At 35.4% G+C, this 27,887-nt stretch overlaps 2 protein-coding genes across 12 annotated transcripts in view; one reads left to right on the top strand and one right to left on the bottom strand.

Annotated features, from left to right (window-relative positions):
- The window catches only part of sws (patatin like phospholipase domain containing sws), a 50,728-nt gene extending 29,378 nt beyond the window's left edge, over nt 1-21,350 (top strand). For 4 of the 11 annotated variants that reach the window (XM_028173852.2, XM_089733051.1, XM_089733049.1 and 1 more), the window contains 9 exons: nt 73-192; nt 2,366-2,552; nt 8,461-8,577; nt 9,887-10,007; nt 11,207-11,297; nt 12,079-12,290; nt 13,171-13,318; nt 14,847-14,897; nt 17,149-21,350. In XM_028173852.2, the coding sequence (XP_028029653.2) occupies nt 73-192; nt 2,366-2,552; nt 8,461-8,577; nt 9,887-10,007; nt 11,207-11,297; nt 12,079-12,290; nt 13,171-13,318; nt 14,847-14,897; nt 17,149-17,259 (1,158 nt within the window). In that variant the 3' untranslated portion in view covers nt 17,260-21,350. Of the gene's footprint in view, nt 1-72; nt 193-2,365; nt 2,553-8,460; nt 8,578-8,793; nt 8,911-9,886; nt 10,008-11,206; nt 11,298-12,078; nt 12,291-13,170; nt 13,319-14,846; nt 14,937-17,148 lie in introns of all 11 variants that reach the window. The other 7 variants (XM_089733052.1, XM_089733056.1, XM_089733054.1 and 4 more) reach the window with 4 other exon arrangements.
- A 1,572-nt stretch (nt 21,351-22,922) lies between these two features.
- LOC114242662 (uncharacterized) lies at nt 22,923-27,679 on the bottom strand. The gene is made up of 3 exons (XM_028173913.2): nt 27,565-27,679; nt 24,698-24,873; nt 22,923-24,008 (listed from the first exon to the last, which is right to left on the bottom strand). The coding sequence occupies exons 1-3, from the start codon at nt 27,677-27,679 to the stop codon at nt 22,974-22,976; spliced, it is 1,326 nt and encodes a 441-aa protein (XP_028029714.2). The 3' UTR covers nt 22,923-22,973.
- Between the last annotated feature and the right edge of the window lie 208 nt (nt 27,680-27,887).

Genomic DNA, 27,887 nt, shown 5'->3' with positions numbered 1-27,887 from the left:
GACTACGGGTTTTAGCGCCCTATAATTAGTTTGTTTCAAATAAATGATTTATTTTATAATATCGTGATACAGGAAGCAGGAATCCCAATAGATATGGTGGGGGGCGTCAGCATCGGCGCGTTTATGGGCGCCTTGTGGTGCATGGAGAGGAACATCACCACTGTCACGCAGAAGGCTAGGGAATGGTCCAAGGTGAGTGAAAACGTGAACTAATATCATCAATGGACTGTGAGCTGATGAAATTGAACTCTGCCTTATGGATGTGGCCTAACCTTGGGGTCTTTTGTTACACAGCCTTAATCTTGATTATATTTTATAATACTTTATCAATTTATCAGAGTGAGTTGGTGCCTTCTAGACGTTTGTGACGTCATAACTTGGTTTACATATATTATTATTAGGCAACTAGCTGTACCCGTCCGCTTCGCTGGCCATTTAAAATTAATATTATTGTTTCTCACCCCCACAAAGATTCTCATCATTGACGTCCCGGAACTAGTATAGGGAGTCCAAAACTCATATAAATATTAGCCTATCCATTAAGAACATGTATTCTCTACATGGATACCAAGTTTCAAATCAATCGGATGCACGGTTCAGTAGTTATAACGGAACATCCCTAAAAACCACTGTAGATTTATATATTAGTATAGATACATTTATGAAGGTTTTTTGAGTGTTGACAGCTTCGATCAATAATACTACTAGATTCGCGATTAGCGCTTCAAAAACGGCCCGAAAAATAAGACCACAAATAAATTTGTGGTCTTATTTCAAATTAGTATGGTCCAATCATAGCCAACACTAAGACGTCAAAACGCTGCAATGCGCGTTCAAAAACTGAGTAAAAAACCACCGTAACACCAAGGTTTTGGAAGGAATATCTTTTTTTGGTAAATTTATATTATTAAGTGTTTTTCATAAAATAATAAACACAATTATATTGTAAATAAAACACAATTTACGAATATTGTAATTGTTTGGCCAATGTTTGCAACAAGGCACCAACTATTGTAACAAACATCACCAATTCTTGAACAGGGAATGCATAGAGTAGTTTTGTTATTTTATAATGTTATTTTTGTTTGTAGATTTCCTAGTAGCCCCTTGTCGCTGTACACAATGGATATATATTGTCGCGAAAGAAAGAGGAGAAGAAATATAGAACCCTTATAAAAATTCTAGAATTGTTCAATGGTGGTGGCAAATCAATGCAAAAAAGTATTAAAAAAACTTTATATGTATGTGTAAATATTTTAAGCGTATATGCTGAAAAGGATTTGTTTTCTGGGGGAAACGAACACAGCCATAAAATAAACCTAAATTAAACTGATTATAGAAAAATTCATTGATATAAGATTACATTATATTTGTAAAAAAGAAACCGCTCATATAAAAATGACTTCCAAAAGACAGCTTTATAACAAACTGAATCTGTTTAAAGGTAATTAAACCTACATTATTGTTTTAATTACTTCTGTATAAAGAATACGTGGAAAACATGTATCGTGTTTCCTTTCATTTTTTTTTTACTTTATTCAATTTTATTTTTTATCACCTATTTGTTGTAATAGCGGCAATGTAAAATATTATCTACTACTTTTTTGAATCGGTCAAAAATAATTGCGACCATACAAAACAAACCTTAAACAAATATGTATATTCTGCAACTCTATGTCTTTCAATACTTACTGTGTTCTGAGCATTGAAATGTAATACCAAGAACTACATCTAGTTCCACAATACAATAAGCACGAAATTTTAAACAAATATTTTTAACCTTATAAATTAGGCTTTAAGTATCATTTTAGAATAAATATTTTTGTACTGATGTCTTTTTATGTTCAAGTGACATTTTAAATTTATTCCATAATATTCTTTCTCTGACGAAAGGACCTAAATACATATATTTTGCAATGGTAATTAAACTTTATGTTTAAGTATTAAGGTTTAGAATAAACTGAAGTCGTTAACATTATTAAACTTTTTTCTAAGAAATGAAGATGTTTTCGTGTCGGCAAACGTGGCCACTGGAGCGTCTTATTTTTGTTCCTGATCTTTAATCTAGTACTATTATTGATCGAAGGTTGACAGTCATTCATTCATTCATCACAAATAATAGTATTGGAAAGTAGTTAAGGTCATGAACCATTCTCTTTAAGAATTATTTTTTGTTTATCGCACACATCTCCGTAACTATTGACCAGATTTTCACGTAGTTTTTTAGTTGGGTAGGAAAAGTCGAATCAAAATCGACTTTTGGAAACAAGGCAAATCTGCACGCGAATAATTAACTTGTGCAATGTGAAATTATTGATTGAAAAAAAAAAAATTGATGCCACAATTATATAATTTTTTTTAATAGAAAATGACGCAATGGGGTAGGCAACTCCTCGACTTGACGTACCCAGCCACGTCGATGTTCTCCGGGCGACAGTTCAATGCCACTATCAGAGCGACGTTTGGCGAGGTTCACATCGAGGACCTGTGGCTGCCATACTTCACCGTCACCACTGACATTAGTTCCAGTTGCATGAGAATCCACAGGCACGGTAAGACAATCTTAGCTGCTTTAGAAAAACAATTACCATATATGAGTCGACTATTATCAAAGCCGGCAAAGTGACTTTTGGACAATTATTGGTAAATCAGAAAAACGAATTATTGACTTTGTATTCCATTGGCAGTCACAAAACTCTTCTGAACGACATCTTAGATAAATAACAGGTTAAGTTATTATATAACCTTTATTTAATGCAGGTTTTGAACCGTATTCTTTGAAGGAGACGATTATATTCAAATCAATCTGTATCGTCATATCAATAACATTTTTTTGTCCAAATACACAGATTGCCACCTTTGATAATAGACGACTCATATACTGTATTTTGGTCTTCCAAAGCGTCCGCATTCGTGTTACGTTTGATTTTTTTAAAGGGATTTTATGACCTGGTAACTAAGACCTTTAAGTCATATTTTATTTTTAATTTATATTCTTATTTTTATGAAAAATGGTAATATTGAGTGAAATTAAATGAAATTAAATGAAGATGATTAATTTGAGACATTAATCAACTAGGTTGAAATTAAACGCAATGAGATGAGATGATATGGGGTGATATAAAATCACAGTAAAATGGTGGTCATTTACTGAAACTGTTTCAGTGGACTTTTTGGAGGATCCCGAGAAGTTACGTTCAGCGGCTTTGTTTCATTTTCCCACATTTGTGCACTTTCACATAATATATGAAATCGTTAATAAGCCACCGTTATTACACATTTGAACCTGAACAAACACTAAATAGACAAAATAAAACAAATCACACAACTTCACTCCTCGCGTTCCCGCCAAAAAGTCCAGTTTCTTTTGAAAGGAAATTTTTCGAAACTACCCGCGCGCCCTCTGTCTCCCTTTGATGGTACCATACCATTTCCCTTCCCTGACCAGCTGTATCAAGTACAACTGAAAAAAATAAACAAACAGACTATGATACTTAAGCCTTATGCTTCTGTGGTCTTGTTCTAGAATAGCACTGCCCTATATAAGTTGGATAGTATAAAATCTGCCCCGCCCTTCAAACCGAAATAGGCAGGGTGGTGGTACCTACTCGTCCGGACTCACAACAGGCGCTATCATCAGTAATCGTGAAAGGTTCTAAGAGATTCACTGTAGTGTTGGCGGCAACGTTCTTAGAGTATTTATGCCAGCATACTGCGACTGTCAAACGGTATTTACCGATGCTATAGTGTATGATGAACTGGCTTTGCAGTCATGCGTTCCGGTCGGAACTGTGAGAAAGCCTTTTACTGGTGGTAGGACCTCTTGTGAGTTAGCGCGGGTAGGTACCACCACCACCATGCTGTGAAGCAGTAACGAGTTTCGGCTTGAAGGGCGGGGCAGCCGTTGTAACTGTACTGAGACATTAGAATTGATATATCAATTGTGGGTGGCGCATTTACGTCGCACATGTCTATGGGCTCCAGTAACCACTTAACACCAGGTGGGCTGAGAGCTCGTCCACTCATCTAAGCAATAAAAGAAAGCCATAATACAATACAATTAAGATTACGTCCTCATGTCTCAAGCTGAGAATTCGGGTTGTGATTGTCTGTGAGTTCCAGTAACCACTTCACATCGGTTGAACCGCGAATGAGTTCGTTCACCCATTAACGCATTAAAAGATACATTTCGATATTTATTGCTATGAATTCAAGGTAATTTTAGTAATAAATTATTTTTTTTTTTTTTTTTTATTGCTTAGCTGTGTGGACGAGCTCACAGCCCACCTGATGTTAAGTGGTTACTGGAGCCCATAGACATCTACAACGTAAATGCGCCACACACCTTGAGATATAGTTCTAAGGTCTCAGTATAGTCACAACGGCTACCCCACCCTTCAAACCGAAACGCATTACTGCTTCACGGCAGAAATAGGCGGGGCGGTGGTACCTACCCGTGCGGACTCACAAGAGGTCCTACCACCAGTAATTACGCAAATTATAATTTTGCGGGTTTCATTTTTATTACACGATGTTATTCCTTCACCGTGGAAGTCAATCGTGAACATTTGTTGAGTACGTATTTCATTAGAAAAATTGGTACCCGCCTGCGGGATTCGAACACCGGTGCATCGCTTCAACACGAAAGCACCGGACGTCTTATCCGTTAGGCCACGACGACCACAATATTTCAACACAATTATCATTCTCAGTATATTTAAGGCATTAAGATAAAAATTAATGTTTGTTTGTTTGTCAATAAAATTCTACATTACTCATTTGATTGGGTGTTTTTATTTATTTTTTATATAGTAATGTAAAAGTAAATTGCTGTTCATGTAAAGTCATTTAATTTGATTGTAAACTTTAAGGAAATCATCTAATTTTATAGTTTTTATTGAGAAATCTTTCAGAATTTGCGCCTAGTTTGTTGAAAAATGCATTCAAATAACTGTGTATTCACTATTTAGACTAAAAGTAATTTAAACTAGTGTGGTTAATAAATACGAATGTGGACGCTTTTGTACTAACAGGCACATATAATAATAATAATAATAAATTAATAAACAATAAAAATGTGATGTAAAATTGTCAAATTGAAAACATTATTATTTTTATAAACCTTACCAGTGCTTCCATTTTCAAATTTCAGAATATACATACAAGTAATTGAAATTGAAATATGTTTCGTAACAAAATGTGGACTTAAATTGGTTTTGAATTAAGTGATTAAACCAACAAAACTGAACTGGTTTTGAACACGTTTTGGACATGAAATATTCAAAGCATTTTTAACATATGAGTCGTCTATTATCAAAGGTGGCAATCTGTGCATTTGGACAAAAAAAAATTATTGATATGTCAATACAGATTGATTTGAATATAATCGTTTCCTTCAAAGAATACAGTTCAAAACCTGCATTAAATAAAGGTTAATAGTTAACCTGTTATTTATCTAAGATGTTGTTCCGAAGAGTTTTGTGACTGCCGATGGAATACAAAGTCAATATTCGTTTTTCTGATTTACCAATCATTGTCCTAAAGTCAGATTGCCGCCTTTGATAATAGTCGACTCAATATAACGTAGTTATATTTTTTAATAACATAAAAAGATTCCATCTGCCATCACGTTATTCATGGATTTAATTTGTTCAATTTGTCTTGTTGTTTAATTTGTTCTCATTACAGCAAATTAAGGAGCGGACGGTTAGCGTGGTGTGGACATGCGATGCGTAGATAGAAGATGCATGTGACCAGGAGATGTATGGAAATGGTAGTGCAAGGTAGAGGGGGAAGAGGTCGACCGAAGAAGACATGGATGGAGTGTGTGAATGACGATATGAGTGAGAGAGGAGTGAGTGTTGAGATGACGGCTGATAGAAGAGAATGGAAGAGAAAAATTAGCTGTGCCGACCCCACCTAGTGAGATAAGGTGGAGAAAAAGAAGTTTAATTTGTTCTCATTTAGTAAATATGTATAATTTCTACACGTAATAATCGTTTCTGATTATTATTGACCCTAGAATTACATTTATGTTATGGTCCTGACAGGTCCTTACCGATACACATTAGAATCAAATACACAAAGACCCTAAATTCCAAATATATTCAACATCCACATAAAAAGAAAAACTATCTGGATGGTGTAAAAGCAGCTTAGTGAACATAATTTTTTATCAAGCACTAGCTGACCCGGCAGACTTCGTAGTGCCTCAATCGATTAATACTTAAGACCTAAACTTTTGTATAAAATAAACTTAAAACAAACAAAAGGAATCCGTCCGACGGGGGACACTTCAAAGGAAAAACAAAATTGTTATTTTTATTTAATTCCGAGCATTTTCATATTTATCTACCCTTTAAACCTTTTCTGGACTTCCACAAATAATTCAAGACCAAAATTAGCCAAATCGGTCCAGCCGTTCTCGAGTTTTAGCGGGACTAACGAAGAGCAATTCATTTTTATTTTTTATCAACCATTAGTTATGGCAGAAACACAGACAATATTATATCACAGATTTGTTTTACATTTAGAACTAAGGTTTTCAGAAAGCCGATAGTCACTTTAAAGAACAATTAAATTTTATAATTTTATAAATAAAACAATTTAAACAAATTAATTGTGTATCGATATTTAATAAGTTTTTTTTTTTCAAGAAAAAAACATTTTTTCGTAGACTAGTTTTTAAGGTGACTGAAGTATTTTAATTGGGAAGTATCAAATTAGTAGTGTTATCAATCCGAATAAATAATTAACACAACACATTCATGGACAGGATGTAAAAAAAGTATTTTTATTTATTTACTTTAATAATGCTTTGCACTGTACCTACTAACTAACTCAATTATAATTTGTTGTTTTACGTTGTTATTGTTTTCGTCTTTCATTTGTCAGTGTTGCATGAACTGTAGTTAAGATGTGCTGCGGGCCAGCCGTTTATTTGTAACCCTGTTCGTTGACATTGCCGATACGATTACAATGCGACACTGAACATATTTTTGGGACTATGCGGATATGACTTCAAAAAAAGCTTGGAAAATAAATAGTATAGAGAATCAGTTTTTGAGTAAATCAAACGTAACGATTGTGCTTTGCTGAAATTCTGTGTTTAAAAAATTTTTTTTTTTAAAGTAATGTTTTGGTAAATTATTTCTATGCTTCTTTAAAGTCGTATTCGTATTTCATTCATAACAAATCAACAAAATAAAATAAAACTTTTTTTTTTTAATGAAGCGGCTGCGTTAATCTGCGGATTTGTCAGTGTCACGATACGATCGTAAATATCTATGGTGACAACGACGTCATTTTGGTTCATAGTTATTTTTTTTTTCGTGGATACCGCTACAGTGTTTTTTTATGTACCATAAACAACCACACTCACTTGCATATTTGTGTACGTCTTTTTTTATACACATCGTGTTTTTTTATATATAATTAATTACATTTGGTGTCCGGAGTATGTTACTATGAAGTTTTTTTTTTTACGAAATCCGACATTCGCTTTAGGGTTGCCATTACTTACATTTGAGATAGAAACGGCTCTAATGATTGGTTTACCTGTAACGCTTACGTCATGTCGAGAGATTTTTTTTTCAATTGTAAATCGTTGCTTTTAATTTTCGGGTTGTATATTCACAAAATCACGCATATTCACGCATTGGTCCATCTATCTCTTCACTTGTAATGCATGAGTGTGGTTCTTAGATATTCATTTTTTTTTCATCCCTGTAGCAATTATGTAGAGACTAAACAGTTGTAATCATAAGAACGGTTAACTAAATGGGTTTTCCAAAATGGAAATTACCTCGAAGAAATTAATTCCATGATATTAAGCAATTAATTCTGTACAAGCACACAATCTATATGCACATTTATGTATTGCTTATGCTTTTACAAGAAAAATATAATACAATAAAGTGACAACGATAAAACTCATTGCATTATCGACCTTGATGCTTTGTGTTACGGTCTACATAATTAACATTGTTTTTGTGTAATAGCTCGTTAGTTATCCCGTATGTATGTATGCATGTAAAATACTGTAGCGGCGATTTTCACAAGTTTTCATGTTTGTTTGTCTATTGATTCGCTCACGCCTATTGGGCTGTAAGAAGTGCCTAAAAAAATTTTATTTATTTATTTACTGTTCTCTTTCATCATCTCTTTCCATGGATTGTGTTGTTTCGCATAACACGCCGTTTAGTATTTTACTAATCACTCAGCACCAATTTCATGACATTGTCTCAAAGTATCACAATAACGTCAGTTCTATCTGGATGTCTTTGAGCTCCAACATTCAAACCAGGCTGTAGTTTAATTGGTGGAATGCGCTCGGTTTTACGATGAGCGGTATTCGAACGAGTAAAAACGGTGTTTTAGTGATATATTTTAATCGACGTTCCACCGGTTAATTGATTCGGGTCAGTTTGAGTATTGTCTGATGAGTGTCGCGCGACGCAGGTTCGCTGTGGCGCTACATTCGCGCATCGATGTCGCTGAGCGGATACATGCCACCGTTGTGCGACCCGGTAGACGGCCACCTCCTATTGGACGGCGGTTACGTCAACAACCTGCCAGGTAAACCAATCAGAGGGCGCGGGACTATGCGTGCGTGCGCGTAGGCTGAGTGTAAATACGTCAAGACATAGCTTAGCTGTTAAATAGCGCGTAGCTTCTTTTTGAGCTTTTCATTTTGGAAAACCCTTAAAATATCGGAGCTATTTACACTCAGCTTCGAGTTCAAAGGTAAGTGATGGCGAACCGGTACCCTTCTGAACGGCGGGCCCGGTTCAGGTATACTGTGGCGGCTCTGTCGCGCTTCGATGAGCATAGCCGGTATATTCCCGCCGATCTGCGACCCCATGGACGGACATTTACTGCTGGACGGGTGCTACGTCAACAATGTACCGGGTAATGTATAGGGGTTTCTTTTGTTTGCTCATGAATATATTTACCTTACTGTGAGCTGAATGGTAAACAGTCGACGTCGCCCTAAACACGTCATTGCGTATCCTTCCGATCCATTAACTGTGCTTTTAGGTACCTCAAGCACCGGTTACCGTCCCTGCCAAAGGCGTCGCTTGCTACGAAGGGCTCGACGAGTAAATTAACCCATAGACACAGCCCACTGAGTTTCTCACCGGATCTTCTCAGTGGGTCGCGTTTCCGATCCGGTGGTAGATTCTGCGAAGCACTGCTCTTACTAGGGCCAGTGTTAGCAACACCTCCGGTTTTAACCCCGAGACCTCACCTACACTCTAGGGGGAAGCGGAAATAGCCTCTCAAGGCTATTAGCATAGGTAGGAAAAAAAATTACCTTGAGAACTTACTTGTCTTTGAGCATAGACGTCTCACAAATTCATTGGTGTCAAGGGTTACCAGAAATCTTATAGACACCCTAGTGTAAGTCCCGCCGCACACTATTGGGTCAATGTCTTAATTGCATTATCCTTCAAACTGGAACGTTCGCTTGATTTGTGGCTGACGTAATCTGGTATCGTTTAAAAAAGTTTGTCATGTTCTTTAGGGTTATTTGTGGATGGACCGTTGATTCGTATACCTGAAGAAATATTTGAATAGCCCGCTAAATGTTCCTATGTAGATCTTTATTGATTATGAAAGATTTTGAATCCCGGTGACGCTCCGTCGGAACTATCGTGAACTTTATGTAGAATACATAAGATACATTTTACAATTTGTTCTGACAGCTACGTACACATACTTAGAAAAGAAAACTATGTACTAGCCAAATCGGTTGAGCGTTACTCGTGTTATGCTTCGTCATATATTTGGCAATTGGTATATACAATTCAAGGATTAGACAAGGAATATGCAATAAAATTGTTGGTGTACGTGTTGTGATGATTATACTGTTTTTGATATGCAGCTGACGTTATGAGGTCTTTGGGAGCGAAACACATATTGGCCATCGACGTTGGATCTCAAGATGATACAGATCTAACGAACTACGGAGACGACTTGTCGGGCTGGTGGTTGCTTTGGAAAAGGTGCAGTATTCAACTTTAGGATTATTTGTTTTATGACCACTGAAAATTTAATGGGATATGGTACTGGGGTATTGTGAACTCACATGGATAGGTACCACTACCATATTTATGTGTATCACTAATGGTTTCCGGTCCGATGTGTCTGCCGTTAAATAATATAATTGAGACTTCGACCTCATGTCTCAAGACGGGTCTGGTCGGGGGGGACATGTGCGGGTGGGGCGTCATTTGGGCCTTGAGATAATTCTGTTGTTTATTATTTAACGTTCTCGATTAGCGTAAAAGTTAACTCGAATTTGTATGCTGTTAGAACAGCGCCCCTAGCGGCAAACGAAGGCAAACGTTCCAACTCCATAAAAATTTTAGTTAACTTTTACGCTATCGAGCACGTTACAAAACTCGCACTAAGCACACTGGGCATATCGCCTTTTCGCATTAAAAGTGTACAATTTCTAAACATATTCGAAATTCAGTTAATATGCGGAAATATTTGGTGTCACCAGTGTTTTTCTCATAAATACTGTCAAAAGAGCGTAGTTTAGTTTTAGTTTTTTTTTCTTAAGTTTTGAAGTTATACTTCTTTAGGCGCGTTATGAAAAATTGATGAGAGTGAAATTTTACGATGCGCGCGCACCGTGACACAAAATTATCAGAAATGAAGTTGCCCACTAAATCGCTCATTACAATACGATCGACGTAACTTGGCGAGTCTGAATATAGCCGCAGGTGAACTTTCCGAATCGTACCGAGAATTACCGAATTTATCCGATGTCAAGAAAAGGGATGTCCAATATGCGTGTTTGAGGAAGTTTAATCGACTTTTTTCAAATTGATTAAAATTTAAATAAAAAAAGAGACATAAATTTAATAAAAATAAAGTATAACTTCTTACGCGCGTACATAAGTACACGCACCCTTTTTTTTTAGTTTACCTATGTTTTGACTACTATTAACAAAATTAATACATAATTTTTGTCTTACTTTAAAAGACAGACAATGTAACTGGTAAAAAATAAATAATAAATGTTGCAAAGGTGATTAATATTAAAAATATTACATGTTAAACCTTTGAAACACTCTCCTGTAAAATTAATAAGTTTTGAGATTATACAATTTTAATGCGAGAAGACGATAAGTAGACTTTGTGGCAGACATAAATATGATTAATTTGATTTCGATATCGACACTTTTGTCAACAGATGGAACCCGTTCACGACGCCGGTCAAAGTTCCTAATCTTCCCGACATACAGAGTCGATTGGCTTACGTGTCTTGCAACAGACAGTTGGAGGTGAGCTTAAAATTCACCACAAAAAAAAAAGATCATAAATCAACTAATCAAATTAATTTTGCTAGAAATGAAAAGCTGGTAGGACTTCTTGTGAGTCCGCACGGTTAGGTACCACAACCCTGCCTGTTTCTGTTATTGCGGGCATTCGTTGTACTATTGTTAAAACTGAGACCTTAGGACTCATGTCTCAATGTGGGTGGCGGCACTTACGTTGTAGATGTCTATGGGCTCCAGTAACCAGTTAACACCAGGTGGGCCGTGAGCTCGTCCACTTATTTAAGCAATAAGAAGAAAAAAAAGTTTAGAAACGACATTGTTGAATCATTCAGTCTGATTGTCGAAGTCAATATATTATATTGGTAAATAACAAAAAGAGACGCCTGTTAATGGACGGAGTGGGAGTGCGAAAGAGATAATAATATTCTCGCACTACACACACAAATTTAAGATTTATCAATTGTTAAGTCATACTATTCTTCCCCAAAAATATATTTTTGTTTTTATATTTGCTCTTATATATAATTTATATCTTAGACTCGTCTTTTTTATATTAAATTATTCTTATTATATGTGAACACATAGACAGAGCTTTCAATAGTAGGCCACAGATCATTGCCAACCTAAGCTTAAAAATAAACAAGAACATATTATAAATGAACTCACAATCCGGTACTGGCTTTTCCTTGTGAACATTCGATGCGGACACCGCACGTGGTGGTGCTGACTGACCCAGGTGCGCCAACCCAACCCAATTTTACCATAATGTGTATCAAAATATCAGGAAGTGAAGAAGTCCGATTACTGCGAATACATCCGTCCCCCGATCGACGCGTACAAGACGCTGCAGTTCGGCTCGTTCGACGAGATACGCGAGGTCGGCTACCGGCACGGCGCCGCCTACTTCGAGGGGCAGCGGCGCGGCGGGGGCGGGGGGGTCAGCGGGGCCGCCGCCTCCGACCGCAAGGGACCCGAGCAACAACCGGCGCTCACTGAGTAACTACCGACATACTATACTCACCTTGCATTAGACACCTCTAGCTCTAACACTAGGAGTACTGGTGGTAGGACCTCTTGTGAGTCCGCACGGGTAGGTACCACCTGTCGTGAAGCAGTAATGCGTTTCGGTTTGAAGGGAGGGGCAGCCGTTGTAACTATATGTCTCAAGGTGGGTGGCGCATTTACGTTGTAGATGTCTATGGGCTCCAGTAACCACTTAACACCAGGTGGGTTGTGAGCTAGTCCACCCATCTACGAAATAAATAAAAAAGAGTAGGGACCCCTGTAACTGTACTCGTCGTACTCTGCAAAGACTTATTTTTTTTTAAGGAATTTTATGATCTGGTAACTATGACCTTTAAGTCATGTCATGTCATGATAATTAATTTGAGACATTAATCAACTGGGATGAAATTAAATGAAATGAGATGATATGAAATGGGATGAAATATAATCTCAGTAAAATGGTGGTCATTCACGGAGATTTCTTCAGTGGACTTATTGGAGAATCCCGAGAAGTTACGTTCAGCGGCTTTGTTTAATTTTCCCACATTTGTGCACTTTCACAGGTGTTAAACTGTTAATGAACCACCGTTATTACACATTTCAACCCGAAGAAGCACTAAATAGACAAAATAAAACAAATCACACAACTTCACTCCTCGCGTTCCCGCCAAAAAGTCTCTTGTCGACATCAGAATATTTTGTAAACTATCATCTATTTTTTTGTGGTTTCCTAGCTCCTATATAACCACTGACGATAGTCCGTGAATGCGGCTTCTCAGTTAATGTTAAACTACTAAAATCTTTATGCCCCATTTAGCTCCTCCCTAATTAATAAAAATCGATAATAATCGCATCTAATCGATATCCACAGTTACACGTTCACGGACTTAGCTCAGATGGTGTGCTCGGTCCGCACCGGTCGCGACGCCGACAACGATTCCTCCTCGTCTTCAGACTACGAGGAGGATCAGAGGCACTTCGAGGGGTACGCCAGCGAGCCCAGCGCTGGGATACTGGAGGTGAGGAATGTCAAAATTTTTCTGTAGTCTCTGTACAGTAACGAGATTAGGATTTGTGTGTTTTTAATTACGGTTGTTAATTAATTGTATTAATCGCCTTTTAATAAAACGAGTATCGGTAACGGGGATCTAAACACGGGTGCTGTGTAAAATATGCAAAACATAATTAGAACAATACCCTTGATAATATTTAATCATGTGTCAGGAAATTCTTAAGCACTACCACTTGACCTTTAACTTTTTAACGTTAGGCAGCGGCTTGGCTCTGCCCCTGGCGTTGCTGACGTCCATGAGCGACGGTAACCACTCACCATCAGGTGGGCCGTATGCTCGCCTGCCTACAAGGGCAATAAAAAATAAAATCTCGAATTTTGTTTTCGAACACCCTGTATGTTAGCATTGTGAAGAAAATATATGATTAGAAAAAAAAACTTAGAGTAAATGTTGGCCAATTTAGTGAAGTAGAATGTGTGTTATATAATCAGTTTCTTAGAGCAGAGTCCAAAAAAAAAAAAATAGAATTAGATGTGAAATGTTTGTAGGTATGTTGTAAATATTACATCAAATTGATTGAACCTTCATGCCCCGGTCGTAGCTCGATAAGTTTAAAATCCGTTTTTCCTTTTCCCTTTTTTTAAATACGAATCTCCGACTTAACCTAATAGGTGTACGGCTCTAATAAAGAATAAATAAAAAGATTATTTATAATTAATTATATAATAATTTGTACAAACTGTTGTCTATTGGCTCTGGTCAAAATCTTCTTTTATTACTTAAAAGAGTATAATTCTTTGTTTGTTAAATTTTTTTATATTTACCTTACATTTTTTTCACCTTCAGTGATGCCGGTTAATAAGTCATTGTCTTCGAACCTGAAGAAATACAATTAATGATAAAATTATTAAATAAAACTGTTTATACAATTTCACTCCTCGCTTTCTCGATAAAAAAAATCCTTATCTATACTTTTATATCTATATATATAAAAATGAAACCCGTTTTCCGTTGTCACGACATAACATGAAAACGGCTTGACCGATTTGGCTAATTTTGCTCTTGAATTATTTGTGGAAGTCCAGAGAAGGTTTAAAAGGTATAAAAATATGAAAATTCTCGGAATTAAATAAAAATAACAATTTTGTTTTCCCTTTAACGTGTCCCCCGTGGGACGGATTTCTTTTGTTTGTTTTAAGTTTATTCTATATAAAAGTTTAGGTCTTTTATTTATCGATTGAGGCACTACGAAGTCTGCCGGGTCAGCTAGTTAATATATAAATCTATAGTGGTTTTTACGGATGTTCCGTTATAACTACTGAATCATGCATCCGATTGACTTGAAACTTGGTATCCATGTAGAAAATACATGTACTTAATGGATAGGCTAATATTTATATGAGTGTTGGACTCCCTAATAATAATGATAATAAATAATAATGTTAATTTTAAATGCCCAGCGAAGCGGGCGAGTACGGCTAGTAGCTTATATTTTTGTGATGATACGTTCTCACTGTGAGCGATTTCACTGCAGATGTCTTCAAGCATTGAGGACGCGGCCGCCTGGATAAGTGACACCGAATTGGTGGGCAAATATTGAGCTACGCACTTTATTTAAGCAACGGTTTAGAATATTTTGTTTTTATTTTTTTTTGTTTTTTGTTTTAACGCAGCTACGCACAAGTGTATCTACATCTCGGTGGCTTTGGGAGGCAGTTCATTTTAACATTTCATGACTGATGATTTAAACAAGAGTCCCATAAATAAATGCTGTAAGGTTTCAATGACTCCATAGACCATAAAGTCGGACTTCGTTTAGGGAATGTCACTTTTGTTTTTTTTAAATCATTCTTTTCCCTTTACGTACATAAATACAATTTTTCTTGACCTAAAGGTTGTAAATACCAGGTCATAAAATACAAAAAAAAAATTCAATTTTTGAAAGCTGTCAAAAGTGACAAATGTCAACTGCTGAGTTCTTTTAAACGTCATTGTATGATGAATATATTTTATAGCTCTGATTTATAGAGAAATGGGAGATCCTAAAACAATCTTCATCATAGTCTTTACTAGTTGAGCTACTCCTGAAATATATTTCTGAACATTCCATACGTTTAACGATTAGATTTACTCTTATGGTATTTATTTACTTCGCTTTTAGCGAGTCGAAATACTGCTTACTGACTTGGTGGTGCAGTAGCTAACGGCCCCAACTGTGGCGCCTAGGGTCGTGGGTTCGATTCTCACATTGAGCAAACGTTCGTGTAATAAACAGGTTTGGTTGCTCTTTGTCTGGGTGTTTATCACTACATACATAGTATAAAACAAAGTTGTTTTCTCTGTCCCTATGTATGCTTAAATCTTTAAAACTACGCAACGGATTTTGAAGCGGTTTTTTTTAATAGATAGAGCGATTGAAGAGGAAGGTTTATATGTATAATAACATGCATTAAATAGTGGAGAAATCAATAATAAATTACATTTTCCGAAGCGAAGCGAGGGCGGGTCGTTAGTTATCTATATATTTGTTTATTTAACCGTATAAAAGTATGTATGTCAGTCTCTGGTATCCATAACACTGGTATTCCTAATTTGGAGTCTAACGACCAGTTATTTATTTAATTTAATGTAATGTCGGAGATAGTATAATGACAATAGAAACACGAAATTACACCGCCAATTTAGTTTTAATCATTAATTCACACTCTTGTTTAAATTTTCATTCCTCGTTTGTTTTAAAATGTCTAAGCACCGAACATCATTCAATTCATTCATCAACAATTCGCCTTCGAACTAAAGATCATTAGTTATTTAAACGTTCTGACGAAGCATGTTGCGGATAATAACATGTACTTTTAGGTTAGGAATATTGTGTTCTTTTTTTTTATAATAAATAAATTAATTTTATATGAAAATTAAATTTTATAATAAAAAATAAAATATTATAAAAATTATATTTAAACGTATATCATTCTGAGAGGACTTCTCGTGCATGAAAAGAAAAAAATACACAAATTCGCTTCTGTTCGCCTGATGCCTAATTTGTCTTTATAATCTTTACATAAAATTCTCGTTTGTAAATAAATAACGCTTTTAATACTAATCATAAATAAGCTTACGTATCATCGGTACATTGCTTATTATTTAGTGCATAATAGAATTAATTATTTAACACCAATATAAATAATGAATATAACTTTTTATTTAATAAATTTAGAATAATTGATGAATTTGTGTACTAGTTTTGTTAAGCATAACCGTCACAATATGTTATGTCCTAATAAAATTGTTATTGTAAATGTAAAATGTTTTCGGGCTGCGAAACTTTTTTTTTGCTTAGATGTTTGGACGAGCTCACAGCCCACCTGTTGTTAAGTGGTTACTGGAGCTCATAGACATCTATAATGTAAATGCGCCACCCACCTTGAGATATAAGTTCTAAGGTCTCAAGTATAGTTAGTTACATTTTAATTTTTAATTTTATAAATACACTAGCTTTTGCCCGCGGCTTCGTCCGCGTGGAATAGTTACTTTGGCATAACGCTAAGTTTCACCCGCCTCTGCATTTACGTGGAAAGTGAAAATATTTTTGAATAATAGAATGTCAAGTAGTTATTTAAGGTACCAAAATCACGCTTTTTAACAGACTTGCATTGGTCTTAGCGTGATGTTATAGTTATAACCTATAGGCTTCCTCGATAAATGTGCTATCTAACACTGAAACAATTTTTCAAATCGGACCAGTAGTTCCTGAGATTAGCGCGTACAAACAAACAAACTCTTCAGCTTTATAATATGAAGTATATAGATTTTAATTTTTTTGATTTCAATTCCAGGAGGGTATAAGGGCCCGACGCGTGGGAGGGTCCCTCTCGCTGTCGGAGGACGAGGTCGACTCGGAGGCCGAGGTGTACGATCCGCTGAACAAGCGCGGCTCGAGCAGATGAGATCGGACCCTGCACGACTTGTGCAAGGCCCTGTACGAATACGCTCAGTACAGTGACGAATAATAATGACCTTGAGTTGCCCTTTCGAACTCTATTACACTAATGAATGACCCTGAGTTGCCCTTTCGAACTCGAAATACGAACAATCGATAGTTCTTCTATATTTTTTGGCTCAGGCACGGTTCGTGCATTAGCCAGCGTCAAGTAATAAGATTTTTATAATTCGCCGTTTTAATTATGTACAGTTTACGAATAATAATAAAACGAAGGAAACCCAAATTAATTAACTGAGATGAAATTAACTAGAATGATGAAAGGATGAACTATAATCTCAGTAAAATTGTGGTTATTTACTGAGACTTTTTCAGTGGACTTTTTGGAGGACCCCGAGAAGCTACGTTCAGCGACTTTGTTAATGTTGTTAACAGTTAATAAACCACATTTGTTATACATTTAAACCTGAAGAAACACTAAATAAACAAAATACAACAATTCACACAACTTCGCGTTCCCGCCAAAAAGTCCAATCGATAGTTGTGTATAACTTTGAAATAGCCTTTTGGGCTCGAATGTACTTTTAGTAGTTCATAATTGAATTAATAACTCGTAGTCGTTATAATATGACTTTTCTCTTGACGTTATTATCGCCTTTGAGATATTAAGTAGATAATATAAGACTTGGCTCAAAGGTATAGTTACCGAGCCATACAAAAAAAAAGTTGTAATTTTTCATTTAATTTCAAACGTTTAAAGTTTATCCGGTCTCTAAGTTTTGATCTTGAACTTCAAGACGACTTTGACAATTCTAATTTTCGAATCGAAATGAAAATTTTAGGTGCTTATAGCTTAAACGAGTTTTTTTATGCGTTTTTGTAAAGTGTACAAAATTTTATTTGGCATAAACTTAGTCTAGAGGTTATTCGTGCAAATTTTGTATAGAATTGATTATTTGATTATTTAGAATAATTAATAAATCCGAAATAATAATTTCTTTCGAACTGTTTGTGCGTACGAATAATGTATATCTTAATATAATCTTCGTTTTTTTTGCGGCTCGTACACGTAATTTCGCGTTTATTATTTTTATTTCTCACGATTTCCTACGTTTTTGTACACTACAGTTATCTGCTGTTGATTGTCTTGTAAAATACGTAGTTTATTGTAAGTATTTTTTTAATCGATCAATACACGTGTTGATTAAGAAAAGAATGAATGGAACGAATGATTAATACAGATAATGTAATTTTATCATGGACGTTAAAGGATTTATTTTGCATTTCAAATAAATCCCTTAATGAGTGTTTGATAGTCAATAGGTGTATTGAAAGCGGTATAGTTGTGCCTTTAGTAGTGCAACGGCAAAAAGCCACCGTCACGTGAGCCGTACGTTTAGAAAGCAATACAAAGAAAAATCTAAGTAAATTCGATACGAGATTTCGACGGACATCGTCTTAAGATTGTTTTATTTATTTTCAGTTAATTGAGAAAATGATATGTTTGGATTAATAAATCTGAAATTAACTGTTAAATTAATATTAATCTCGCATCGTGGTAATTAGCGTAGCTACATTTATTTTTAAGTATAACAAAGTATGGATAATTTACTAGAAAACAAGGTTCGGTAAAAAAAAACATTTACCGGAGATACAACGATTTGGAATACGTCATGGGGTCAATATGACCAAGAAAGCATGCACAGACCGTCCGCACTCGAAGGGTTAAGTTGCTTTCAGACTACGCTATAATATAATAGCATATAGCTCATAGTACAACAATATCGCGCACCATACATTGTTATGGACACGGCTACACTGTACTGTACTATATATTATTGGCTAAGTATACGCTGCTATACTATATAGCACTATAGCATAGAGTAGTCTGAAAGCAGCTTTAGACTGGTTTCTGTCGCGTTCATATACACGTCCAGATCACGTCATTTTTTTGTACACATTGAAAGGCAAGCACAATGTTAGCGATTCTCTCAGCTTGAGCCCTTTTTTATGATTGAGGGCTTACTGGTGGCCTAGAAGCCTTTTCGGTTTCACAAAGACAGGTGGACGAGCAAGGGCTCAGCCAGAAGGGGCGGGATTTGCTAACAGCTACAGAGTAATGAAAGACGAAACCTTTAGCTATCGGTTATAAGTTATGTATCTATAAAAATGGAAGCTAATTATAGCCGGATGTATCGAGAGATATCTCGACAAGCTCAATTAGAGTAATTCAGTGATGATTGAGAATGTTTGTTGTCTCTGTCTCGCATGTCGTCACAGCTAGCGAGTGACGTCGACAGGTATAATTTTGATATATAGTATTAAGTAGGAGTAATTAGCGTTTTAAATATTTTTGTTTATCGTAAAAACAAAGCAGGCGTAGGTACTCAGAATAAAAGACATTATTTTATGTTCGAATAAAACAGTTCTTTTTTAATTAATTGTACGCGAATTCAGTTTTAATTTTTTAGTATATAAAGTCCAAAGCTTACTGTGATTAAATTCTTAGTCTTTATATTTGTTTAATCAGGCTTATTATTGATTTGGCTTAAATTCAAGACAGTACTATTTAGTTTTGTGTATAGTTTTAGATTTTTTTTAAAAAAGTTTGCATTAAAAATGTGTTTGTTAAATAAAAATATGTTATAGTGATAGAAAAGTAGTACTAAAAAAAACTCGAGTTAATTTGAGAAAAAAGAACAAAGCTTGCAACGGGTATTAGTTAATTAAAGATTGGCAAATTCTACACATAAAGTCTATACCGTTACGATTAGAACGTTCAAATTGTTCTAATGTCTCTAGAATTATAATCATTGGATCTACAAACAAAAACAAACAACACAGGATAAAACTTAGATGTCCCTACATGTAACTAAGAGGCTTTGTAGTACTTGATACTACAGTATTTATTAGTGATTTTAAGCTATTGCATACCTTTATGTCGTAGTTTGAGCGCGGCGACCGAATCAAGAAATTCCGTAACGAAAATAAAACCTAACACACCCAACTCCGCCTACCAACCGCAATGCACTTTAAACAAAGAATCCATCGAATTGCCATGGTGTTTGAACATTTAAATACCCCAATAAAAGAATGTAGCATGGAATGTTAAGTGAAAAGTGTGAGTTTTAAATGGAAAACAGACTAGGTATTAATTAGGCTATGGTTTATACCCAGTACTATATATACAGTATGTGGTTTTTTGTGATGGGTTTATTAAAATTACAAATCATAAAAAAATGCATTCGCATGTAAAAGCTAAAAAAATTACTACAGATTGTTATTAAAAACGCATTATGTTAAAATTGTTTATTAAAATGATGCTTTTCGGAAGAAGTAAAAAGGTTTTTTTTCGAAGGGCCCTATTCAAAATTGACAGTTTGTGAAGCGTTACACGTGTGATATGAATTTTATAGCAGCATAAAATGTTGGTGCCATTTTAGCTTTTAAGGTACTAAATTAACCCTTAAAGAGAAAAGAAAAAAAATTAAAAGAAAGAAAAGAAAAAGAATTATTCCACTAGAAAAAATAACGCACGTTTGTATTAAATGCAATATTGTGTTTTATTTTCTTCCCTAATTGAGTTAATTTTTTGTAATAACTACTACTTAATACTTAAATTTGTTTCTAGATAGCCAGTGGTAGTTATAACTATTTTAAAAAGAAAAACTTAAATATTTAACGTAGTGAAGATTGCTTTAAATCTTATTCATAATAGTAACATTTGAAGGGTTAGTTTTTAGGTAATTTTTGTTTACCAAATATATTTGCTAATTTTACAAACCGCCAACCATGCTTGTGCTTCCAATTCTAAATGCGTATCTGTCTCTGCGTACCTAGTTAATCATTTTAATGTGATGTAACATTTATGATACCAAAAATAATAGAATTGTACATAAAATTAACGATCGAGTCTCGGAAAGCCAAACATCTGAAAAGTGTTTTTTTACGTATTATAATTGCTTGCGTTCAGAGATTATTTCTCAGTGAACGACTGATTAATAAATTACATGTCTGTCGAGGCACAAGTCTCGTTTGAAAAACCAAATGTGTAGCTCAAAATAGAGTATTAAAATACAATAAAATGCTTTAAAATAATGGTCTTTTATTTAGTAGTCTGTTACTTAACTAGTAGTATTTACTGTTACTTAACTAGTAACTAGTAGTAGTAAATTAATAGTAGTTTTACTGGTGGTAGGACCTCTTGTGAGTCCGCGCGGGTGGGTACCACCGCCCTGCCTATTTCTGCCGTGAAGCAGTATTGCGTTTCGGTTTGAAGGGTGGGGTAGCCGTTGTAACTATACTTGAGACCTTATATCTCAAGGTGGGTGGTGCATTTACGTTGTGGAAATCTATGGGCTCCAGTAACCACTTAACACCAGGTGGGCTGTGAGCTCGTCCACCTAAGGAATAAAAAAAAAACTTAACAACGGTTATGGACATGATCTATATGAGATTATAACTTAATATATTCCTGTTTTTTTACTGTCTTCATAAGCAGATAGACACAGTCTGATGTTGTCTGGTCACCGATCCCGCTAACTATCAAAGGACGCTTGTGCTAGACTTCGAGAAGATATCGAGACTATTTGCTGTTGATGCTAATACAAAAAAATAAAACGGGCCTTTAATTACAAGGATAAATGACGCGTATTAAGCAAAATGTCGCTTAAACCAAATAGCCTTTCATCCCTCGATATATTAAACAAATTTTCATTGCAATTTTTAATCTTCCGTAGTCACGTGTCGAACGTCAATTTACAATGACAGAGTCCCATTTCTTCGGTGGGTTTCCTGAATTGGGCAGCAGCGTGGAGTATATAGGTAGTAAAATATCACCACCTCCAATGGTGGTGGTTTTAATGGTGGTAGTGCTAACTGTGGTTCCGCACGAGTCGTCATTCTATTTCCATCGCAAGCATATGTGCTGGTTTGAAGAATGGGACGGCTATTAATACAATATAATTTAGACATTGACCTTGACCTTTGACAAGTCGAAACGTGAACGGCTCCCTTCACTTTACAGTGTTAAAGGGCAGCGGCAATCAGTTACCACTGAACTGACCGTGGGTTGGCCTGTTTGTGTAAAGTAATACAACTAAAAAGCTCGCGCATCTAATCCAATGAATACCAAAAAATACCATATTAGTCTTTTTCGATGGAGTGTGGCAGGAGTGTCGCAGGATAATCCAGGAGAAATTTATTGGAGGAGGCCACGACCCTCAGCATTAAGGATTATCGACGTAAAGAGGAGGTTTGCTTGTGACCCAAAGTCTTTTCCAGCTTCATCAAAACAGCGGGGCGAAATCGGGCTCAACTAGAAGAAGGTTTGCTAACTGAGCGTTCCCGGAGGAGGTTTAGAGCCCAAGGCCAGCTACAATGTCCATTTTACTCTGAGATCATTGGTAGCGATTTGTAAGCCATAGTTCTAAAATTGCTAGACTCCGGAACGTTCATCGAAAATTCTTGAATAGCATTGGAGAAAAGCGAAACTAAACAAAAATTTCAATGACAGTTGTTACGGTTTTACGATACGCGCTGGTTACAGTAACTAATTGGACTTATAAAACAGGAGAAAACCGAATAAATATTTCTAAAAATTTATTATAATTACCTGAAAAATTATTTCAACCTTTTTGGTAAACCTTTACAATTCAATGTAAAATACTATTTATGTTCGTTAATCAACTATTTATTACGTGTTGCGTCGATGAGATAAAGCTAATCCTTGTAACATTTCCAATTAATGGCACGAATCAACTTCTCCTTCACTTCACAGACTCTGCGCAGGTAACTAGATACGTTAACGCACTCCAAATCATTGCCGCCATCGTTTTTAATCGTTTCCACGCCTTCTATACACATAGTCCTGTAATTATGTCCTGTTTCGAATCCGTAACTCGTCGTCTCACTCGTTCCATCCCATTGTTCGTCCGTCCTTATTCTGATTGCTTTTATTTTCTTCTCCCAATATTTTTTCAAATGATACCTAACGTCGGGGCAGTCGCAAAGATTAATTAAGACATGCATAGCGTTTATTTGTAAAGGCGGCAAGTTTGGAACGTGGCACAAATTTACGAGAAGTCTCGTGAGTTCGTAACAACATTCCTTAGCCCGCCATTTTGAACGCGTCGTCAAAGTTGTATAATTCAACAGACACACAGCGCTGATGATTATTTCAATGTGTTTTGATGTTAAATACTTTTTCAATTTAAACACTAAATCGTTCTCGTCGGCCAGTATTTTTCCGACGTCGTGCTTGCAAAGTTGTGTCATGCAATCCATCGCACCGGCCACTATTCTTGGATCAAAATCATCAAACAGCACTAGCATGATACGAAAAGCGTTGAACTTTAGCGGTATGACAGGATCCCATTCTGCAAGGTTTGTTAATGTCTTTAAATGCAACAGAATAATCCCTTTATGATCGTTTTTGATTGTTTTCAAGAGATTGTCGACAATTTTTTCATTCTCCATTAGGATTTCGCAGGCACATCGGTCTCTTGCTAAAGTCCTTAGAGTGTAGGCAGCAGCGTAACGTATCTCCTTTCTTTCCCGCATCATCAGCCACATGAGATTTTCTATTATGATAGGTCTAGACATAATCTGCTTTCTACCTTGGTAGTAAGACGCCAGGTGAGTGAGGATCATGCATATCTTTTCTTTAATAACCGGGTCCGGATTGAGCATCAAGTTTATAAGGCGATACGCGATGTGTAAATTTATTAAGACCATTGCATGCTCAGTTATTTGAACCTGGAATTTGAAAAAAATATACACTTTTGTATATCTAAACCAATGTAAAAGAAAATTAATAGCCTTCGATTCCGTGTTTCTACAAGTCTTATTCCGTGATATGTAAATATTTGGCATAATACAAAACAATAATAATACGGAAGAGAAGTGCATCGTTATTGCGTCGAGTGCGTGACAGTGGCAACAGTCTTCTGAACATCATATCGAGGGACTGCTAATTAATAGCCTATGAAGCAGGCACGGCACTTGTAAGGAAAAAATTGTAATGGATAGTCTGTGTTAGGTTTTGAAGTTACTAACATAGATTATAAGTAATACTTACTAACAAAATATTATGTGTTTTTTTTTAACAAAAATAAAGTACTAATAATAATAATAAATAAATAATTACTTTGTCTTATTTAAAATCATTCCCCAAATAATCAAAACATAATAAAATTTATGTAAATTCGACATAATATATTATGTACATTTTCTAAAATTAATTAGGTATAGATCTATAAATCTATGATAGATGCTCAATTATACTCTATTTTTTTTATGTCGATTTATGTTGGTTGGAGTTTTTATTACAGGATCACTCACTAAGTTTGATTTAGTAAAATCTGGTAAAATAATCGTTATCGCAACCAAACCGACTTACAAATACAGTAAAATCAACAGACAGCAGGCGACAAGATTGTACTTACTTCATCTAACACACTGTGCAAAGCTTGAAGTTGCACTAATTGGTCCTCTGAATGCAACTGCCGTACAAGGACTCTGAGACCGGTGACTCCGAAACCTATCTTCGCTCGTGAAATATCCACGTGCGGAGCGTACAGTGATGGCTGCATAGATTCTAATCTTTGCGCTGGTGGAAGGGCTGGAGATAAATGAAAACTTTTTTATGACGTGTAATGTGTGTAATAAATTATGATATTTTTTTTGGAATCTGAGAATTTACTTTGTGTTGTGGTGGGTAGCCATCAACGCAAGATATGTGACAGATGCCTGAATCTCGCTTACGAAATTTTCAAGATACGCTTGCAAAAATAGAAGTCCAGAACAACAACATTCGGACCGTCGGTCTACCGAGCAATATCACCCAGATAAAATCTTTTGCTTTCGGACAGGATTTCTTCGAATTCTTTCCCTTTCTGCTTTGACCACCTTTTTCGTACGAACACTACGTGGACGGCCAGATCTTCTTCTGTCACAAATAGAGGAGGTCTCATTGCACCTATTAATAGCCCGGTACACAAACATTTTACTAATACAAAGCGTATGGAGAGTTTTAAAAATTGCATTTGGCTCCATACCTACTTTGTGTAATGCAATCACAGCGATTCGGTTCTCTTTATCACCCCACTCCATTTTAATATCGCAAAATATTGTACAATGTATTGGCGCCAAAATGAGAAAACTCAATGAGCAATCATATAAAAATGACAGATTCCAAATTCAAATGTAATATTTTGTTTATTTTTAATTGTAACAGTATTTATGGCCAGACTAAGTATATACTTATTTAGATAATAAACATTCAAAGAGCACACAAACCTATTCGTTGCACCCACGACCCTCGGCGCAATATTCAGCGGCGCTAACTATTGCACCACTGATTCAGTAATTTAATATGTTATGCTAAAACTCCTGGTTACATTTATGGAGAAGAATCACACTGCCTATATCTGGTATCATGCGTGTGAAGATTAGGAATGTTATACGAAAGTAATTGAGAACTTAATCATGTTATGATTTTTCTATTGTCTTTGAGGCGAGAGAAACGTTCAGGCTGATGGTGAGTGGTCATCGTCATACTTAGATGTTATTAATGTCAAAGACACAGTCAAAGTGCTTCATTCATTGAGATGGACGATTTCATTTTTGATGTAGGGTCGCAGCAAAATTTCTACCTTAATTAATAATATCTAAACGCGCTGGAGATACTGTAAAAGGGTGCAGCCATTACACACTATAAGTATTCATTATTGGTTAATAACGAACACCTAAAGCACCAATTCTTAATTATAAAACAAGCAAGTAAATTTGGTTGTACACAGTAAGCGTGTTGTGAGAAAACAATCGTATTTAATTATTTAGAATATTTTAGTCTGTTACACAAACCGATTGATAAAACCTTTTAATGTAAGCTGAACATTTTATTTTTAACTAGCTGACCCGGCAGACTTCGTAGTGCCTCAATCGATAAATAAAATACCTCTAAGTTTTTGTATAAAATAAATTTAAAACAAACAAAAGGAATCCGTCCGACGGGGGACACATCAAAGGAAAAACAAAATTGTTATTTTTATTTAATTCCGAGCATTTTCATATTTATCTACCTTTTAAACCTTCTCTGGACTTCCGCAAATAATTCAAGACCAAAATTAGCCAAATCGGTCCAGCCGTTCTCGAGTTTTAGCGAGACTAACGAACAGCAAATCATTTTTATATAATTACTAGCTGACCCGGCAAACGTTGTGTTGCCTTAAATAAGTTTCTAGGGAAATTCTACTGTAGAAAAAAAAACCTCCTTTAACCACATAATACCTCATTACAAACAAAAAAAAAAATTCCAAAAAAATTTACTTAGGGGTATGAAAAACAGATAGTAGCCGATTCTCAGACCTACTGAACATACTATTGATACACAAATAAATCCAAAAAAACATGGCTGAAAAATGTATAGTATTGTATAGCTCTCAAATATATTAGGTGTATAATCTATGATGTATAGTGAGTACGTAAGACAGGAGACCGGCTTCGTCCTCATCCCTACTACGTGATGTTTGCTGGATGAGTGGTGACACCTGGCGGGGATAGCTGATCGATTGATAGTTGATCAGTAGTCGACCGCCGAGGGCGGGAGATCAAATTCAATTTAAAAAAATCATAATTAAAGGAACTTGATATTATAAACTCTGAATAAGAATTTATCGTACTACAATTATAATATTTGATTGCCATCTTGCAACCTTATTGCGGATCTGTGCATAGAATAAAAAAAATATTAATCTGAATGGAAAAATAGGGGTTGATCGTTAAGAGTGAAAATTTAGAGTAATATGATTTTTTTTAATTTTAAGTCATGACAAAACAAAATAAAAAACTTGCCGAAAAAATTAAAGTTTATAATTAGCAAATAAAAAATAGGGGTTGATCATAGAGGGATGAAAAATTGAGAGTAACATCAGATTTTTTATTTTAATTCATGACAAAATAAAAATGAAAATCTTGCCAAAAAAATTAAAGTTTATAATTAACCAATAAAAAATAGGGGTTGATCGTAGAGGGGTGAAAATTGAGGATTGTATGTATTTTTGTATGTTGTATCATAAAAAAATAGAAATTAAAAATTTTGTCTAAAAAATAAAAAATATAATTTAGGGGTGGACTACCCCTAACATTTAGGGGGATGAAAAATAGATGTTGGCCGATTCTCATAGATACCGGATAAGCACAAAACATTTCATCAAAATCGGTCAAGCCGTTTCGGAGGAGTATGGCAACGAAAACTGTGACACGAGAATTTTATATATTAGATATAGAGATATAATATTTATTTTCTTACCATCACGCGAATCGCTGTATGGTTTTCGTAATGCGTAGTCCACGGCTTTGTTCAGTAGACGTGGATTGACCGCGCATACCAATTGCAAATAGGAATTTTTGTAGGAGCTAAACATTATTAGAAAATTAAAGAATACAAAATAAAATATTAATATGATTTGACTATGAACATGATTACGAAACTGTCAGTCACCATTTGAGTTGGATTTGTCAATTCAAGTTGTCATTTTTTATTAATTAATTTAAAGTAGTGTAATGTATACATATTTAAAAATGTTAAAAAATATCTTGCAACATTTACAATATTTAATCTTTGTACAAATA

The sequence above is a fragment of the Bombyx mandarina genome, chromosome 15, assembly GCF_030267445.1.
Source record: "Bombyx mandarina strain Sakado chromosome 15, ASM3026744v2".
In the NCBI taxonomy this organism is placed as follows: domain Eukaryota; kingdom Metazoa; phylum Arthropoda; class Insecta; order Lepidoptera; family Bombycidae; genus Bombyx; species Bombyx mandarina.
Note: the sequence above shows the minus strand (reverse complement) of the source record. Positions and strands in the feature narration are given on the sequence as shown.